This window comes from Drosophila albomicans, chromosome 3 (assembly GCF_009650485.2).
Source record: "Drosophila albomicans strain 15112-1751.03 chromosome 3, ASM965048v2, whole genome shotgun sequence".
Taxonomy (NCBI): Eukaryota; Metazoa; Arthropoda; class Insecta; order Diptera; family Drosophilidae; genus Drosophila; species Drosophila albomicans.
This window is the reverse complement of record NC_047629.2, coordinates 44,930,197-44,946,516: the sequence shown is the minus strand read 5'-3', so window position 1 is coordinate 44,946,516 and position 16,320 is coordinate 44,930,197. Positions and strand designations below refer to the sequence as shown.

The following is a 16,320-nucleotide window of genomic DNA, read 5'->3' as shown; positions in this document are numbered from 1 at the left end:
GATGCTATTTTTGTGCAGCATTTCTATGACGATCATCACCAAAGAATGTTGAATTTAATCATCAATTTATACAATGTTTCAAAATTTCTTCAAATAAAAAGAATTGAAATAAATACGACTTATAAAGTATGTATGGAATGAGGAAATCAATTTATTCCATTCGAAAACCAGAAGAATATATACATTCTGTACAATACCGCACAAATAGTTTTCTAAAAAAATATATTTTTGTACTAAATATCTTGAATAAATTTCTTTACGTTCTTGTTATAAGTTTGTCAAGAAATTTTTGCAGAACAAAATATAACATTAACTGTTATTTCATGTTTACATCAAACACATTATTCCCAATCTTAAAAAGATTTTAAAATATAATTGTGTTGAACAAATTATTTTGTATTCCTTAAATAAATTGATAGTTTATGAAGAAATCTTTGCAAAATAGAATAAAATAAATCATCAAATTATATTTTATGTTTTAATGGAATTTCAATGACTGGAATTTAAAGATAATTTGAAAAGTATCATTATATGCTCTTAATCTAATAAGAAATAAAATAAAAAAATATATAAACAAAAAATATATAAACAAAAAATTTATACATTTTTAAAAAATAGAAATTTGTTTCTTATTTCTTTTCAATATAAAGATAATTTTGCGACATATCTTGAAATTTCATTTAGTGAAATTCTATTCCATAATACATAATTATACATTTTTGATTGGATTTTAGAAGTATCTCTTAAAGATTCTTTCCACAAATGTACATAATTTGATTGATTAATTGCTAATAATGCGACTAGTAAAGCAATAAAGTAAAGTTGTAATCTGTAAGTGTATTTAAAGCATCGTCATTCGGCATTCCACACCTTTTATCTTGTTGTTTTACATATTTCTGTGCTTAACAAATGCCAATGAATGCTGACCCTTGTCCCCCTGGCCTTGGCACCAAAAGCACAAGCAAAAACTGTGCCAAATGAGCAGCTAAAAGGCGCCAACGGAGGCGTGCCGCAGCTCGCTGACATTTCACGCATTTAGTTGTTGCTTGTGTTGCTTCCGCCCCTTCTTCGCTCCTGTTGCAACTTCTGTCCAGCACGCTTTTCCCTTTTTTGTTGGCTTTGACAGCAGCGAAATGAAACGTCGTGTTCACAGGATAAAGGATAAAGTGTGCGTGATGTGCAGTCAGCCAACGCTCCAACTCCAACCCCAACTCCAACCCCAACACTCTGCTGCCTCTTCTCACCTAAAGCATTTTACTGTTCATTTATGTGTCGCCGTTTTAGCAGCTAAAATTGACAGACGAGCAGCAAGGAGAGCGAGTGGGAGGAGTGGAGGAGGGCAAATGCACGCCATAAAGTCAATTTGTACAGCGCAGCACTGTTTGGCCATCAATGGACTGGAAAGCTCGCGTTGGCTGCTGCTGCTGCTTTGGTCGCTGCCGCTGACGATGGCAGGATATGCACAAAAAGGATATCGCATTATCTGCTGCTGCAGCAGGACACTCGGATATCGTTACAAAATGAAGACAACCGGACGGACTAAAAATGTTGAATTGCGCCACGATTTTTGATTGTGCTGCACGTTTTCAATGAATGGCTGAACGCACTAATGGCCACCCAAGCTGACTTCAGTCGATAAATTTTTACTATCGATAAGCGTGAATGCTAAAGCAACTAAAGTTAGGAAGAATGCACCTCGCATCGTTAGATTTAAAGCAATTGCTGTTACTATCGATGAGTTTGACAGGCAAAGCAGCCAATGTTAGAGCGTTCTTCTTCACATCGTTAGTCTTAAAGCGTTAGTTTTAACTATCGATAAGTGTGAATACTAAAGCAACTCAGGTTAAGAAGAATCGCATCGTTAGTTTTAAAGCGAGATAGCTTTTACTATCGATACGTTTGAGAGGCAAAGCAGCGAAAGTTAGAGCATTCTTTTTCGCATCGTTAGTCTTAAATCGAAAGCTTTTACTATAGAAGTGTGTGAAAGCTAAGGCAGCTAAAGCTAAAGAAATCCTTCTTCGCATCGTTAGCATCGAGAGCCAGAGCCAAAGCCAAAGCAGCGATAGCTTTTACTATCGATAAGTTTGAGAGCCAAAGCAGCCAATGTTAAAGCATTCTTCTTCACATCGTTAGTCTTAAAGCGTTAGTTTTAACTATCGATAAGTGTCAATGCTACAGTTAAGAAGAATGCACTACGCATCGTTTGTTTTAAAGCGAGATAGCTTTTACTATCGATACGTTTAAGAGGCAAAGTAGCGAAAGTTAGAGAAATGTTCTTCGCATCATTAGTCTTAAATCGAAAGCTTTTACTATCGATGTGTGTGAAAGCTAAGGCAGCTAAAGTTAAAGAAATCCTTCTTCGCATCGTTAGCCCTAAAAATCAGCTTTTATTATCAATAATTGTTAATGCTAAAGCAGCTAGCTTTCAAGTAATTGATTTTACTTTCGATGAGTGTGAGAGCCAGAGCCAAAGCCAAAGCAGCTATAGCTTTTACTATCGATAAGTGTAAACGCTAAAGCAGTGCAAGAATATTCCTCGAATACTATTGATGTGTGTAAAAGAAAACACAGTTCAAAATAGAAGAATCTTCCTTGAGAAGTTAACTTTAAAACCGATAGCTTTTACTATCGATAAATATGGAAGCCCAATGAGCTGAAGATAGATAGAAAATAATCACATATTTGGCTTTTTTACTACTAATAAATTTGAAAGAGAACGCAACTAACATTAAAGCATTCTTTCTCGTAAAGTTAGCTTTAAAGAGATAGTTTTTACGCTCGCCTTGTTAGCTTTAAAGAGCTGTGCGCTGTATGAGGTAACACATTTTCAACCGGATTTATTCGTTTTTGCTCCTTTTTGACAATGCGACCCGTGTGTCCAATTCATCCGCATTGCCAAATTAAGAGCAGTCGTCGTCATCACACAGCTGGGACAATAGCAGCCACAAAAACAGTAATAACACTAGCCACAACAAAGCAATTATTAGCGCCATCATTAGCACCGAACCGTACCGCATTGAACCGCTCCGCATCGCTGTGAACCGCACCGCAAACTGTGTGGCTTTTGGCTAATTAGCTCGGGAGGTGGCCATAAGTTTTATGCGATTTGAATCGCATGCCATGAAAGGCCCTTTATTATGATTGTGAAACATCTGCATATAAAGCACAACTAAAAGCCGAGTTAATAGCTGCGAGTCAAAGGTCAAGAAATATGTGAAGTTTGCTCTAAAATCCAGTTAATCACTTTGCTTTGGCGCGTTGCAAATTAAACTACTGTAAAGGCGCTTCATTCAAACCACAGCTAAAGTTTTGCCTCCCCTTTAAGCCTGCCAATGCCGCTTATGCCACGCCTTGTGGCGCCGCTTTTCATGCAGCTTATTTGGCGTCCCAGATATGCTGCTGCTGTTGCTGTTGCCTTTGTCTTGCCAAAGCGCAGATCATAATAAACAGCGCAAGGCACAAACTCAAACAGCATTTCAGCTACTTCAGGCAGCGTATTATGAACCAGTTTACCGCCCCCTCCCCCATCCCTTTACGCTCCTCATCTTTACCTTTGCAGCTTTTGAAGCAGCACTTGATTGTCTGTCGTTCTGAGTGGCTGACAGACAGGCGGGGAAAAGGACGAGGAGGGGCAAAAATAATGACTAAGCCGAATGCATTTTCAACTAAGATGCAGCAGCAGGCAACAATCTCAGCTACTCTCGACTACTGTGCAACATTCTCTCGTAAGTCTCGCAGTCAAGCTGATTTTCCACTGAATGCGAAAGGCAAGACAAGCAGATAAAGGAAGCACCAACAGCAACAGCAGCAGCATCTGAAGAACTCAGTCCCTCTTCAGCAATATTAAACATCATTATGAGTACTCAAAAGCACAATCAATTTCAAGTCAATCATTATAAAAGTCACTTCCACAAGCAGTTAGTTGCAATTGCCATTATTTCTTCTTTTTTTTGTGCCTGATAATTTAATTGCAAACACAATTAGATGGTCTATCAATAAATCGAATAATCATGTGAATAACTCAAACAAGACTCAAACAATTAATAACCCAAGAAGATGCACTAAGACAATGCGCAAAACTTGATTTGCTTTGTCAGCACAGCTCTACAAAAAATTGATAATTAATAAATTCTATGCAAAATAAACCAAAACAAACGAGCGAAAAAAATCACTCGACTGCTAATTGAGTTTTTTTGTTTTAATTAAATGACTGGGGGAAAAAATCCCAATTGTGTTTTGCTTGCCTAAAGCCTAAGCTCGTGTAATGATTTTACTTTATCTTTATTTAAATTTCGAGATTCTGATTCTAAGCTCGAAACAGCTAAAAGTGCAGTTTAAACGTAAACAATTGCAAATTTAATCAGATCAAATTGTGATGAAAAGGCTCATGAACAAAAGCTTTGTTTAATTAAATACATTCTTGTGAATTACTTGGAAAGTATACTATTTAAAAATCCAATCAGACTTTTTTGATTCACAAACAAGAAACAAAAAAAAAAAACAAATGATTCATTAGCTTAAGGGAATAATTGCGTATCAAAATATTTGAAATTAATATATAATCGTCTGAATGAATTGGATGAATAGCAACTCATTGTGAAGGAGTAAATCTTACATGAAATGAACTTTAAACGGATCCAAAGATTTGCCCAATTTAAGTTTACCAACGATAGAAAGATATTATATTAAAAGCTGTTTTAAAGATAATCAATTTAAACGTTTACAAAACTGTTTAAATTATCAGCAGCTGTCATAAATTAATCTTGTAAACTTCAAAAATTTTAAACATTTACAGATGAATTGAATTCAATAGTTATGAAGTTTTTCGGACGCAGCCATAAATTAATCTGATGAACTTTAAACTTGAAAAAGATTCGCACACAAGCAAAGAGAATTCAGGGGGAATTTAGCGCTAATCAGTGAGTATGATTAATAATGTTATCAAATCGGCGCGACGTCAAAGGGAAATGAGTAGCAATTTGAACAAGTTGCAAGTCGATTCGCAGCTGCCACAAGCAGCTGCTGTGTCGAGAGTCGAGTCGAGTTGAGTTGAGTTGTGGGTGGGACGACTTTTCAAGTGGGTAATGTCAGGACAATATGTTGCCAGCTGTACAATGGGCCACTTAAGCGACAACAATAAAAAATCATTAGAGTGCCAAAGGCAGCCGTTGCACAGGATGCCAGGATGCACACAGGATGTATACTTTCTCCTCCCCGCCTGCCTCCTCCCCTGAAAATAACCCAATCCCCAATCGCTATTCCCTGGATGCCCCATTCCCCGTTTTTCGCCATTCCCATAATAATTCTTAAGTGCACACGCCCACACAGTGAGTGTGAGAAGAGGGAAGGAGGCGGAGAAGTCCTAAGACCTAGGCGGTTTGTCTGGCCACTTCATAAATCTAGAAGGCATATGAAATACGAGTATCCTGTGCTGAGTGCAGCAGCCAATCATGTTGCATGCCTTCGACTCCTAACATTGGGCCCAAGGACCCAACCGAACCCAATCCAAGTCAAGCCAGCCAAATGGTCAGACGGCCGTACAAGTTGCAAACAAAAACTTTCAGACATTGTAACGAGTGTATTTTTTGTTGTTCTTCTTGTTGTTTTGCATTGCAGGACACACTCCATTCAAAAGTATAGAACCAGGGAACAACACACACACACACACACACAGCAAGGACAAGTGGACACACAGCTGCACGTTCTTGTTCCCTTTTGATTTATTAACAAGCCATCGTTTATCATGTGGCCAACAATGGGTTAAGGCCCAACTTGTGCACCCAAATACACACACAGCACAAACAACAAACAAAAACCAACAATTGCAAATTTGTTTCAATGCAATCGTTGATCTAAAATAAGAAAAAACTATAACCAGTTCTCTCTACTCATCTCTCCACTCTTCTCCCTGTGCTGCAAACGCCTCTTCTCAGTGTAAACAAATCGTCAGAAAATAAACAAAACGTTATGGGAAATATTATGAAGAACAGATGAAGAATGGGGCCCGCCCGTGGCCAAGTTTATTGAAATTAAGATATTTTTCTCCCTCAACACAGCAACAATTTTTTCAGATACTAAAAACTAACGGAAAATGGCCATAATTCATAAAGGAAAATATGTATAAATATATACATATATATTTGCGTTGTTTTCCCCCCTTACCCAACCCAATTATTTATGTGTCTGTTGACCACGTTTTGGAAAAATGTCTAGAATCAACATTGGCATCTAACCATAGAACCATAGAAAATCCGAACCGGTCGCCAGCGCGTTGAAGCGTTAAATTTCCATGTGGGCGTCGCACAAGAGTCGACCCAGGTCTCTCTTTCACTCTCGATCCGCTTGTGGACCCCAAAAATATATAAAGAATAAAACAAGTTGAAGGAGTAACCGCGTGGGTGCCGCGACCGGAGGAGACCAAAAGATAAAATGTTGACCAATAAATTTAGTGACCATGAAAGACAGATGAAAAGTAAAGCAGAGCTAAAGCAAAAGGAGCACAAAAGCAAAGCCAACAACAACAACAAAAATTATCAACACGAAGAGCCAAAAACTAAAACCTTGAAAAATGCAACGAATCTTAGATGCACTTGAGAGAGGGTCAACAAAAGAAACGATTTGAATTCGGTTAGAATGAACCGAATATTTTAAGATTAGCATTGATTTGGTGTAAATATTTTGAGTTTTAAAATACCTTTCACGATTTATTCAAATTGAGATATAAATAAGTAAATGCATAGCCAACATTTGAAAAAAACTTAGAAATTATCTTAATTCTTTTTTAAAAATAAACATTCCAAGTCAAAATAGCTGCATTTATTTATCGAAAGAATCTTGAGCAATAAGATACTTAAGATATTCAAATATGTATATGAAAGTCTTTGAAGATTATCATTGCCTTGAGTTTTAAAATACCATTATGAATTTATTGAAGAGTATAGCTAAATGAATATCAATCAAATGAATATATAAAAAATCATTTGCAGAGGAAAAGATTTGAAAGACCTTGGTTAACATAAAAATTCTTTCTGAATAAATATATTAATATATAATTTGATGACAAATAATACTTCTTTCAAAAAACTTAGAATATTTCTGCTTAAGATTGCTAGACGAATTTATATTGAAGAATATGTAAAATTGCAGAACTGCAACTCAGAGTGGATAAAAATAATGAGATTAAAAATAAAATACTTGAAAAATTCCAAAGTAATGATCTTAAAGAGGAAGTTCTCAGTACGTACAAAACATCAATAGAAATCACTGCTCTTGCAGACATGATGGAATAGGATTTAAGGACAATAGATCTCTAAGTGTAGCCATAAAGATTTCAATTGTGGTGAGCTAAGAAGTCGGAGAAAAGAAAGAGCAGGTAAATTCAGGACCGTTTTACAAACCTTTTGTCTGTTAAGTAGCATAGTTAAAATACAATGGAAATGGAATACGCATCTTATTTAGAGAGTAAGCAATGAATTTAAAATAGAACAGAACTGAATTTCTATAAATAAATATGAACTACGAAGTAACAATTCAATTTTAAAGTAAAACGAACACAATTTGGTGCCTCACAAGCAATAAAAGATGCGCAGGTTAATTCATTTGTCAGCGTAATTGAATCATTTCAGGTTTGTTGCAAACTAATTGACAGATTTATGTGAATCCACTCGGAAAGAAAGGGTACAAAAATGTGGAAAAACTAGCGTGTCCGCCAAAGTCAAGAGAGAGAATGACTGGAGACTATCAACAAGGGGAGTGAGAAAGAGACAGCGACAGAGAGAGGGAACAGTTACTGTCGCCAGTGTGTACAAATGCTCCAGAAATGTCATTAACGTGCTTTTGCTTTTGATGTTATTGCTGCTGCTGTCGTTCTTGTTCTCCTTGTTGTTGCTTTTGTTGTCTTATCTCGACAAACGTAAAACGACACTGCAACAACGCGCTTTGCTTGTGCCTGCATGTGTGTGTGTGTGTGTGGAAAATTACCTGCAAAGGCGCCGCATTTGGTTTACTAATTGATAAGTTCATATTTATGTGCGTGAGTGTGCGTCTCTCTTGGGCACTAGCTGGCTAAAAGTAATTAACTATGTAAATTTTTGACACTAGGCGGCGAAACCAAAGGCGCACGCATACACATGCAATGTAAATTGATATAGTACTGTAAAATGTCGGTATTGGTTAGCTTACCTGTCGCATCTGCGTATGTATCAATCAGTGTAGAACTGGCATACGCACACACACTCACGTGCTCCAGTGTACTCAGTTACGCATACAAGTGCGCTTTCTGCATTGGCCGCCTACGCAACGCATGCAGACAGAGCAAAAAGCAACAACAGAAACAAACACAAACGTGTTGCGCTCAGCTGGCCTTGCGTTTGCAGCGAATGAGCTGCACAAAACACACAGTGCAAAAAGTTATCGTTTTGCTGTTGTTGTTGCTGCTACTACAATGTATTTGGCACGTGAATCGACATCGGCATGCGGCACTTTTCTTATTGTTGCTTTTGTTGTTTTCCCCGTTTTCTTCCTTCTTATTATTGTTGTTGGCATTTTTTGTGCAATTTTTGCACACAAATTCTTTGTATTTGCATTTGTTTACGTCACTGCACACCAACCTACGCACACACACACACTAAGCACACACACACGCGCGCGCTGTGTGGAGCCAAAATAACACAAACAAACACAACTGCAAGAAATTTACAAACAAATTGCTCAGCAAAACAAATTCGTTTCTTCTCTCGCTAAATCAAAATATTTCGTAGGCTCTGCATATAATTTAGGCAGCCTCTTTGTTGTGTCTCCCCTTTTTCTTCTTTTTTGAGTTGGTTTTTTGGAGACGAAACGCGATTCATGCAAAAATCGAAATTTCCACGGCCGTTCGCAACGCGCGTCGTTGTTGCTTCATTCCTTCCGGTGTGCACACAACAAACGATTTCTAACGCTCACTCCGCTCTTCGTTGTTGTTGTCCCCGCTGAGCGACAAATTATTATTGCTGTTTTACGCACATTTCGATTGGAATGTTATGCATTTAATTAATTTTAATGTTCAATCACGAATACGACGAGCGCGATCCAACCATGCAACGACTCGCCACGATGAAGGTTAAAATGAAACTGATGAACACAAGAGCAAGCACAAAAGCAACAGCAAACGATGCTGAACTGGTTCCGCCCAGCTGATTGGGAGCGAAATGGAAACAGAGTTGCATCTCCGCATATTGCTCCTATTAGCTACCAAAAAAATCGATAAGTTCACTTATCGAAACTGAGCGGCCGGCTTGTTTACGCAGCGATTTGTCGCATTTGCTATCGATAATATGGTGGGCGTTCATTGATAAAAATTGTAGAACATTAACAAAAAAAAAGTAAAGCTTTAGAAAAATTGCAACTTTTAGGACGCGAGGTCAGCGCAAAAGTGTTGCAAACATGGCTGAACTTAAGGCACCATCGCTGCAATCACTACTGGAATCGGAACGCGGCTCCACAGACAGTTTACAGCTGGATTTGGAATTCGAAGATGTGAGTAAGCAAAACATAATTGAAGGCCAATTAAAATGTAATTGAATAATATGCAGCTCGATGATGTGGAGTTTGCCATACCACCCACCGATGTGCTGCCAACACTAGAAACGGTGCTCAGTGAATTCGAGGCTGACTCTGATGTTGCCTCTGAACTGGGCGTTCCTATACCTCGCGCCACGCCAACGCCATCTATCGGCGAGGAGTGCGGACTACGTGGTGGCGGCGGCTCAGGCTCCATTATGCGCTACACTTTGCTTCATGGCATCTCGTCACAACTCGCCTCGGCTGCGGAGCGAGTGAATGCAGGCACAGCGAGCGCTTGTGCAGTGGCTGCTTACATTGCGGTAGGCACTTCGCATGGCCACATACTCAACTTTGATGTGACGCAAACGCTGCGTTGGGCACATCAGGACAAACACAGTCAGGGTGCTGTCTCCAGTCTGGCCTTCAATGCGGACTCCACGCGTTTGCTGGCAGGCTTTGCTCGAGGTCTTGTGGCCATGATTGACACCCAATCGGGCGATGTGCTGCGCGAGCTAAACGATGTCATCACACCAAACACCGGAGTACTACATGTCAAGTGGACTTCACGCTCCTCGCTGGCACTCTGTGCCGATGCCGGCGGCTCGGTGTGGTCTCTAAGCTTTACCCGCAAACTCGGAATACGCGGCTGCAGCTCACGCTGTTTATTCTCGGGTGCTCGAGGTGAAGTCTGCGCCGTGGAGCCGCTGATTATGGATGTGCAGGGTCGCCACGAACTGGATCAGTATTGTATAGTTGCCCTGGCCACACTGTCCAAGTATTTCATTGTCACAGTGCGTCCAAGATTACGTGTCATCAAATATCATGCGCTCCAAGGACCCGCAGATTGCTTGCCGCTGCTCGCCTGGCATCTGGTGTTGATTCAAGCTGCGGACACAAGTCGCTCGGTGGATCCCGTCATCGTTGTGGGTCGTGGCAATCAGTTGTTCTTCCATCAGCTGTTTGTGGCCAACGGACGCATTACTTTGCTGTATTTGCGCCATGTGCAACTCCACAGCAGCCTTCTGTCCGCCCATTGGCTGGGTCCCAAGTGCGTCGCTTCACTGGACACCGCGGAGATTCTACACCTGGTGGATGTGCGCTCTAGTCGTGAGCTGGAGTGTATGGATATGGCAAATGCGGGACTCGTTTATGGTTCGGCGCAGTTTAAGGGCATCGCCACGGGCGGAAATGTGTCACCCGCCTTTGCTTTAGCGGGCACGAATGCCTGCTACAACTCTGTGGTCTCTCGAGGCACACAGCTCTATGTGCTCGGTGCGCGCTCACTGCACATCATTGGCGTACGCACCTGGTCAGAACGCATTAGCTATCTGGTGAGATAATCCGACATCTATCATTTGAATCACTTATGAACATATTTTCTTCAACAGGTGAAGAATCATCGTTGGCAGGAAGCTTGTCAGCTCGCCCTCGATGGCTATGTGGCCTCCACGGATCGTCCGCGTAAGAGAGCCCAGGCCAAGGAGCGAATCATCATGCTGTTCAAGGAGTACATTGCCAACTCTGCCCGTGCGCCCGATTATTGTCTGGGTGCCATTGTCAATTGCCTGATCACAGTTGGAGAACTGGAGCTGTTGTGGACGCAGCTGTGGGAACGTTTACACAACAACACCGAACTCTTTCTGCAGCACATCTCAGAGCACATTGAACAGGAGCATATAAACAACGTTAATCCGGTGATATCACAAGCGTTAGTTGATTACTGGCTGCAACATTCGCCTGCCAAGTTGGAGCAGTTGATTCTAAAGCTGGACTGGATGTGCCTGGACTTAAATCAGGTGCTGAAGGCTGTGAAGCGACATCGTTTATATCGCGCGCAACTCTATCTGAATGCCTGCGCCTTAAATGATTACACAGCGGCGCTGACGGAACTGTTGCTGGACTTGACGCCAGAGCAAACGGACTTGGGCAACTGTCTGCTGGTTTATGTATCCAGTTGCTTGGCAGGACGACGCTTTCCCAGCGGTGATATACCCGCTGAGCAGGTGCAACAGGTGAAGCACGATGTGCTGCGCTGTCTCACCTCACAGCACTCGACGGCGAGTCCAGTGGATGAGTTGCCCTATCCATATCTGAGAGCGCTGCTTAAATTCGATACCCGTGAAACATTGAATGTAATTTCGCTGGCATTCCAAGAGCGTGAGTTTAGCAATGAGTTGGGATATTCGCATCGCAAACGGATCATCTATCTGCTGCTCGAGATTATGACGCCCGAGAATGCCACAGTAAGTAGTTGCTTAAACTAGTTTAACAATTATTTAAAGCGTTCTCTTTTGCAGTGGGCGGAAATTGGTTGCTTGCTGAACTTTATTGCCCAGCAAATCTCAACGCAGTGTCTGCCACGGGATAAGCAGCTGCTGGAACGCGTACTCAGCTATCTGGCGCAGGAGGAAATAGTCAACGAGAGCACACGTCAGCACTCGGAACGCGAGAGCGCCTGGCATGAGTTGCTCTCGAGCAATTGCCTCGTCGACATCAGCAGCGATGAGGAGCAATTGGAGCTAGCGCAGCGGGCACGTTGCTACTACGTGGTCGAGTATCTGCTGGAGAAAATGCAACGCTTCGACACAATACTCGACTGCTACATTAAGAATCCGGCGCGTCACGAAACCATGTTCGCCTACATGGAGCGTCATGTGGATGCCAGCGAGCGTTGCATCTATGAGCAGTTGTCGAGTCATTTGGGCGAACTGCTAGAAATCAATGCGCAGGAGACAACGCGTCTGATTGCGCTACACTATCCGCAGAAGATCGAGGATCTGCTGGAGCAACTGAGTTGTCAGCAGCCTTTGCTATTCCGACTTCTGCAGAGCCTCAATGAGCGGCATAGCGAACTGAAGCCTATGCAAATGGAGCTGTTGCTGGAGCTCTATTGTCAGCTAGAATCACCGGAGGCAGTGCTCGAGTTTCTGCGTGGCAGCAATGGTTATCGTCTGGACAAAGCCATTGAGATTGTGGAACGGCATGAACTAAAGCGTGCCGTCATCTACCTCTACGAGCAGCAGGAGAGCTATGCGAAAGCCTTTGAGCTGTCCATGGAACTGCTGCGTTCTGCCGACGCCACTGAAGCGCCCAAAGAAGCGAAGCAATTGGCTGAACTCTTGGCGCGCTCGGCACAAACGCTGCCAGAGCAGCAGCTGGAACGCTGCTGGTTTAGTTTACTGCAATATATCTTACCACAGCAGGAGCTGCAATCGATTACCAAGTCAATGTTGCACGAGGCATCGCAACATATTGATCTACACAATTTGGTGCAGCTTATCATGAACACACATAATGTATCGAGCAGCTTTGGCGACATCAAGGATCTGCTAATGAGTATGCTGATTAACTCTAGGCAGGAAACCGAAGCACTTCGTTGTGCCGCTGACGTGCTGTGCAATGATTTGCACACCGAGTTTGCCGCACAACGTCTTGTGGCACGTCGCGGTGTTTGGGTGACGAGCTTGCGTTGCATTATCTGCCGGCAGCGACTCTACGATCAAACGGAAGTCATTGTCCTGGGCGCTTGTGGCCATGCATTGCATCAACGTTGCCTCAGCGAAGAGGAACAGGCAACTGATCTGAAGCAATGCCGACGCTGTGCCGCAAGTCAGCCACAGCAACAGTTGATGCCATTAAGCTTACCATGTCCTAATCAGCATAGGCTGAACAATAGTTCCAGCCATCAGGAGCTGGGAACGCTGCAGCTAAAGGCGCCGCCGCGACGCTTCTGCTAAGCAAGCATATAGTAATCTATTTCTGTTGTATGTACATATATATATTCCATATGTAAAGCCATTCTATGTATTTATTGTAATTTCTTCTCTACTGTTGTGTAAGTAAAATGTGCTCGACCAAGTATAGTATTAGGGGGCAAATCCTCTAGAGCTGAGGTGAGTTTGTAGATCAAAAATGGGCCGACGTAATATATATATATTTTCTACCCAGCATTCCTTAGAACAAATCACAACACTTTTGTTGTTTATGAATAAATAAAAATATAAAATTATTGAACATTTACCGAACTTAATATGGCCAGAAAATAATTTTGCTAATTTAACGAACAAACTAGAGAACGGAAGTTGATTTAATATTTCTCTTTAATATATTTTAAAGTTGAAAGACTTCTGCAAAATATCCATCATAGAGCCAAAAAAAGCATAGAACAAAGTTATTATTTTAAATATATTTATTCGTATATTTATAAATTGCAATATTGTAGATAAACTTGATGCATTCCAAAATACATCACAGCAGCAGTTTCTCCAGGCATAGAGATCCAAAAGTGATGTGACATTTCATTTATGCTAATAGAATATATAATTTTAAGCTATTTGTTGACTTCAATGGGGGAATACTCTGATTATTGGCTAAATCACATAATAAATTCAATTGTCACAGCACTCAGCTGATTGGCGTTTTGATGGTGCTGTCAGCAGGGAACGTATTATTAAAGTGTTGAATGAACTCGGTGCATTGTTCCGCTGAAAATAGAAAGAAAATGTATTAATAACCGAAATAAAATGAATGCTATATATAACTTGTACCTTTGGGGAACGCCGTCGTCTCGTACATGCGAACATTTCGCATCTGGAAGAATCTGTATACGCTGTGGAAGATGAGATCGTCCTCCGTCTTGTGAGCAGCCTCAAGAAACTTGCGTGCCGGCACCTTCTCCAATCCCAACGAGTTTTTGGCCAGTCGCAGGGCATCAATCACTTTACCCTGTCCCAGCATCACCTCAATGATGATCTCATGCGCTTGTATCTTACCCAACATATCAATGGCCACCTGTGAAATGGCCGAATTAACATCCGAGTGCGCGAGCAGAAAACAAGCCACCGATTTAGACTCTTGTAGCATGGAATAGCTAACTAGGCGACGTAAGGTATCAAAGCTTCGATTGCGTATTAGCTCGCTGATGATCATCTTGCTTAGCTCCTCTTGGGCAGCAATGTTGTACTTGTTCAAAGATTGCAAATACAACATGAGCACCGATTCCGTGTACGGACGCTCGGCAATTGTCTGCAGCACTTGCACCATATCCGACTGTTCGATGAGCACAATGGGCGGAGCAGAGTGTTTAGTGCTGGTGGTTTTAACATTTGAAGGCTGCGCCGTTTGATTCTGCAACGTCAACTGCACCCAGGAACTGTTAGGAAGCACACAGCTTAAGTATAATCATCTGATATTAATTATAACCAACTAAACTCACGCATAGATCTTGTTAATCTTGTCGAAGATTGTCTCCAGCACTGGCAGCAGCGTGCCCTTGTATTGCTCATCGATAAGCTGCTGCACAACTTTCAACAGCATCTGCTTGCCACTGCAACGTTGCAGCAGAAACTCGGTGAGGCGTATACGATCCGAAATTAGGTGACAGAGCGGTTCAATGGCCAGATTCAAGTACCACATGCAGCCCAGCTTGGCATCGATTACAATGTTGGGTTGGAACAGCACCCAGTTGGTGGAATCTACAATTAATCAATTAATAATCATGATAAACTTTATAGCTTTCAACAACATACAAAGCTCGCATTGCAGTATTTGTCCATCGGGCGACAGCGATGGCAACTTCAGTCCAAACGGTTTAATGCTGCGTCCAGGTGTTATAGGCGAATGATAAGTTACATCGTTGATCACCTCGCCGCTCAGTGCAATATCAAATAGCAGCGATGTGCCCGACGCTTGATGATGCACCACAATCAGATTGTCCACGGTGTTGATGGCAAACAGTCCCACCAGACTGAGGCGCAGCACATGGCATTTGCGTGGAGCCAATCCTGGGCCATTGAGCAGATGCACCTCCACCTCCATCATGCCGGAGCTGCTGTTCGCCTGCAATATAAGCACGGCGAGCACGCCATAGACGCGGCCCAGTGTCACCTTGCTCTCCAGCACTTCACGTCCAGGATGACCCACTAAAAATACCACAGGATTAGAGAGATTGACATGGTTGAAAAAAACTTCACTTACAATCCACCTTGGGCAGCTTGGTGATGACCTTTTGCTTAATGATCACCGGTATCAAGGTGTTGCCTTCGCTGGTGCAAAGCAGCGCTATATTGGCATCACAGCACCAGGCGAACCATTTGATGCTGATACTCAGCGCTTTCACCGAACGAACTTGACGCTTCTCGGGCAAAATTTGAAAGATCTCTACGCCCGTATTGGAGATGAGTGCCAGCTCGCGGTTGTGCACCCACACAAAGCCATAGATCAGCGTCTTCACCTGGTGGGTGATGATGTCCTGCAACAGCGGCTGCTCGCCTTGGAAGCAAACCAATTCCACGGCATTTTCCTTGCGCTGCACAGCGAGTATTTTATTGTCCGGTGAAAATTTGATTGAGCGTATGGCGCCGCCACGATCACTCATACAAAATGTGATCACTGTGTCCTCCACGGGTCCCTTGACCACCACGCCCGTTGCGCCGCCAGAGCGAACTGCGAAAATCTAACAAAAACAAAAGACTCCTGTGGACAATGCGTGTTGGGGGCGTTGCTGACGTCTTACCTGCTTGTTGGAGTCGTCGAAGAATACGTTGGTCAGCTGGCTGACGGCATCGAAGCGTATAAAATTGTTCGACAGCTCAATGTAGTGTATTCCATTTGTTTTTTGTTCCATTGCAACAATTTGTTATGATGAACCACCCACAATACGGGTGCAGCAGTGTTGCAAAACGTTAAACTCTGCTCATATGTTTCGAATGTATTTTCACGCACATGAAGTGTTCTAAATATTTTGGTATATTTCAATGAGTATATTCTTGTTTAAAA

The 16,320-nt window shown here is 42.1% G+C and overlaps 3 protein-coding genes across 5 annotated transcripts in view; 1 reads left to right on the top strand and 2 right to left on the bottom strand.

The window, feature by feature from the left end:
* Window positions 1-9,106, bottom strand: part of LOC117569580 (bifunctional heparan sulfate N-deacetylase/N-sulfotransferase) — a 76,447-nt gene extending 67,341 nt beyond the window's left edge. For all 3 annotated transcript variants that reach the window (XM_034250802.2, XM_052006158.1, XM_034250804.2), the window contains exon 1: window positions 8,182-9,106. The gene's annotated coding sequence lies outside the window, so the exon portion shown is untranslated. The remainder of the gene's footprint in view (window positions 1-8,181) is intronic.
* Window positions 9,107-9,289: 183 nt separating this feature from the next.
* Window positions 9,290-13,692, top strand: LOC117568049 (vacuolar protein sorting-associated protein 8 homolog). The gene is made up of 4 exons (XM_034248393.2): window positions 9,290-9,516; window positions 9,573-10,874; window positions 10,932-11,786; window positions 11,841-13,692. Exons 1-4 carry the CDS (start codon window positions 9,424-9,426, stop codon window positions 13,278-13,280), a joined length of 3,690 nt encoding a protein of 1,229 aa, XP_034104284.1. The 5' UTR covers window positions 9,290-9,423; the 3' UTR covers window positions 13,281-13,692.
* Window positions 13,693-13,716: 24 nt separating this feature from the next.
* LOC117568050 (regulator of MON1-CCZ1 complex) lies at window positions 13,717-16,239 on the bottom strand. Its single transcript, XM_034248396.2, has 6 exons — window positions 16,058-16,239; window positions 15,520-15,997; window positions 15,072-15,464; window positions 14,759-15,017; window positions 14,091-14,695; window positions 13,717-14,027 (listed from the first exon to the last, which is right to left on the bottom strand). The coding sequence occupies exons 1-6, from the start codon at window positions 16,166-16,168 to the stop codon at window positions 13,948-13,950; spliced, it is 1,926 nt and encodes a 641-aa protein (XP_034104287.1). The 5' UTR covers window positions 16,169-16,239; the 3' UTR covers window positions 13,717-13,947.
* Between the last annotated feature and the right edge of the window lie 81 nt (window positions 16,240-16,320).